This window comes from Rhinolophus hipposideros (assembly GCF_964194185.1).
Source record: "Rhinolophus hipposideros genome assembly, chromosome: 5".
Classification (NCBI taxonomy): domain Eukaryota; kingdom Metazoa; phylum Chordata; class Mammalia; order Chiroptera; family Rhinolophidae; genus Rhinolophus; species Rhinolophus hipposideros.
The window spans coordinates 30,503,620-30,505,901 of record NC_138051.1 but is presented as its reverse complement, the minus strand read 5'-3'; the positions used below and the strand labels follow the sequence as shown (position 1 = coordinate 30,505,901).

Here is a 2,282-nt window from a genome sequence, read left to right as displayed (position 1 = left end):
AATGTGGGGAGCCATGATTTCTTGTGTCCCAGAAACCTTGTGAGCTGGCTAGTATATAGTTAACTTGTTTCAGCTTCTAAGGCACTAACCTTGAATGTTTGCAAGTTACTAAGGAATGAGGCGGGAGTGGCCGGTTTCCCAGACACAGATAACTGGTGGCTATCAGGACAAATGGTAGTCTCTTTGGGGAGTTTTGTAGTGACTCTGTAGTTTCTTTGAAGTTAGAAATTTACTCTCTGTAAGATAACATAAGCCAGTGAATGTTAAACTGCATGTACCCAAAGGATATATATTGGTGAAGGTGATTAAATCATCGCTCCAGCACCACTGGAGACCTGCAGCATCTTAATTTGTGTGTGCCTCTTTTTTCATTCCCGCTCCCCCTTCCAGAAACCGTTCGTCTCGTTGGCAGGCTCCGACATGTCAATCAAGTGGTCCCATGCCTGGAAAGGAACAGCCCATTCTAAAGAAAAAAAAGGATCAAAACTCCAAGTTCTTGCCAGTCTGGGCCCTTTGAGCCTTTTGAGCCTTGTCTTTGCTCAGGGGACCACTCCAAATCCTTTGGAGTGTACTTTTTCCTCCTTAGCCACTCTCTGCTGCTCAGGTCCTATTTCTTTGGAGTGTACTATCTCTTCTAATAAACTATTCTTTCATCACTTTATTTCTGTGTCTCGTTCAATTCTTTGCTCGAGACACCAAGAATCTGGACACCGTGCCGAGAACAGACCACTTTCCGGTAAAAAACCCAGATAAGGAAGTGATCAGTTCCTCAAAACTGTGAGTTTTGAGTCATACTGTTTCTTTAAATAACTCTTCCTGTGTCTTCAGTGATAGCAGTAATCAGCGAGTTTAAAGGTCTAAGCATCTCATCCACACTGTGCACAAGAAGTGCGTCTTCTCTCGGTTTCTCTTTCCTAAGGGCTCAGAACTCTTCCCTTGTCACAAGCAGGCAGCTCTGGAATGCCCAGCAGAGGAGCAGCCTACGAAAGCCTCTGAGCCTGCACCTAACTACTGCTTCCGTTCTCAGTGGGAGCCCCAGTGTGGAGACCTGGTAAGAGGTCAAGCCTCAGGGCTGGGGAAACTAGGGCAGTGAGGACGGCTGGGAGGTCCAGGTCAAATAGATGGAGGGTAAATATTTCAGGAGGGAAGAGGGATGGATGAGACAAAGTTTCTGACATGGAGGCCATCAAACGCAGGAGGGAGAGAAGAATAGGATCTGCCAATCAGAAGAAAGGTCTTCTTACCTCATATTCCTCTTCACTGGGCTTCAGGTTCATCATAAAATTGTGAGACTCAAGTGGGAAAGAAGATGGTTAGGAACAAAAGAGCTATGAAATCTTAAAAGGCACAATAAAAATCTAAGTGTTTATTAATAATAATTTTGTTCTTATTGCTTCTACTACTACCATTATTTTTCCTCTTCCTACACAGAAAAGATGGTGTTAGATCTCCTGGAAGGGTTTCCTCTCCTCCTATTGCTGCTGGGATTGTGGGGGCCCATGTGTCCACTTTGGGCTTTGCCTAAGAATCTTACCAAGGCTCGTTGGTTTGAAATTCAGCATATACAGCCAAACCCTCTCCAATGTAACAAGGCAATGCATGTTGTTAATAATTATACTCGGCACTGTAAGCCTCAAAACACCTTTCTGCACGACTCCTTCAAGAACGTGGCTGCTACCTGTGAGTTGCCCAAGATCCTTTGCAAGAATGGCTGGAACAATTGCCACCAGAGTCCAAAGCCTGTTAACGTGACCAACTGCAATCTCACTGCAGGGAAGTATCCCAACTGCCACTACAACGATGCTGCCCAATACAAGTTCTTCATTATTGCCTGTGACCCCCCTCAAAAGAGCGACCCTCCCTATCAGTTGGTTCCTGTACACTTAGATAAGATTGTTTAAAGTTTCTGTCATTTTTCCTTTCACTTGATACGGGTTCTCTTATGAGCTCTTCTGCTTTTTCTTTTGTTGATTTCCCTGGTTCCCATAGCAGAAAAAGGGAACGTGTTGGGAGGATTAGCATGCCAAGGATTCAAGACCAGACTTGGGCCAAAAAGAAACAGGATTCTTTTCTGTTTTTGAGCTTTGTATTTCAAAGGAAAGCAATAGGGAAGAGGGCAAACAAGGGACCAGACCTCCATATTTTTAACCTCGGAACTCCTATCAATCTTTGTTGCACTGTATTCATAGCAATAAAAAGACTTTCTCCTGCATTCTAATGAGTGTATGACTGTGTGAGATCTCTTTCACACTATTGCCAGCCTGGAACAATCTCCTAGACCT

The 2,282-nt window shown here is 44.2% G+C and overlaps 1 protein-coding gene across 1 annotated transcript; it reads left to right on the top strand.

Annotated features, from left to right (window-relative positions):
- The first annotated feature begins 917 nt into the window (after positions 1-917).
- RNASE6 (ribonuclease A family member 6) lies at positions 918-2,012 on the top strand. Its single transcript, XM_081050502.1, has 2 exons — positions 918-1,051; positions 1,432-2,012. The coding sequence occupies exon 2, from the start codon at positions 1,437-1,439 to the stop codon at positions 1,899-1,901; it is 465 nt and encodes a 154-aa protein (XP_080906628.1). The 5' UTR covers positions 918-1,051; positions 1,432-1,436; the 3' UTR covers positions 1,902-2,012.
- The last annotated feature ends 270 nt before the right edge of the window (positions 2,013-2,282 follow it).

What these genes read in the sequence shown, in the direction of transcription:
- RNASE6 (XM_081050502.1), top strand. Translation starts at nt 1,437, where the DNA reads ATGGTGTTAGATCTCCTGGAAGGGTTTCCTCTCCTCCTATTGCTGCTG.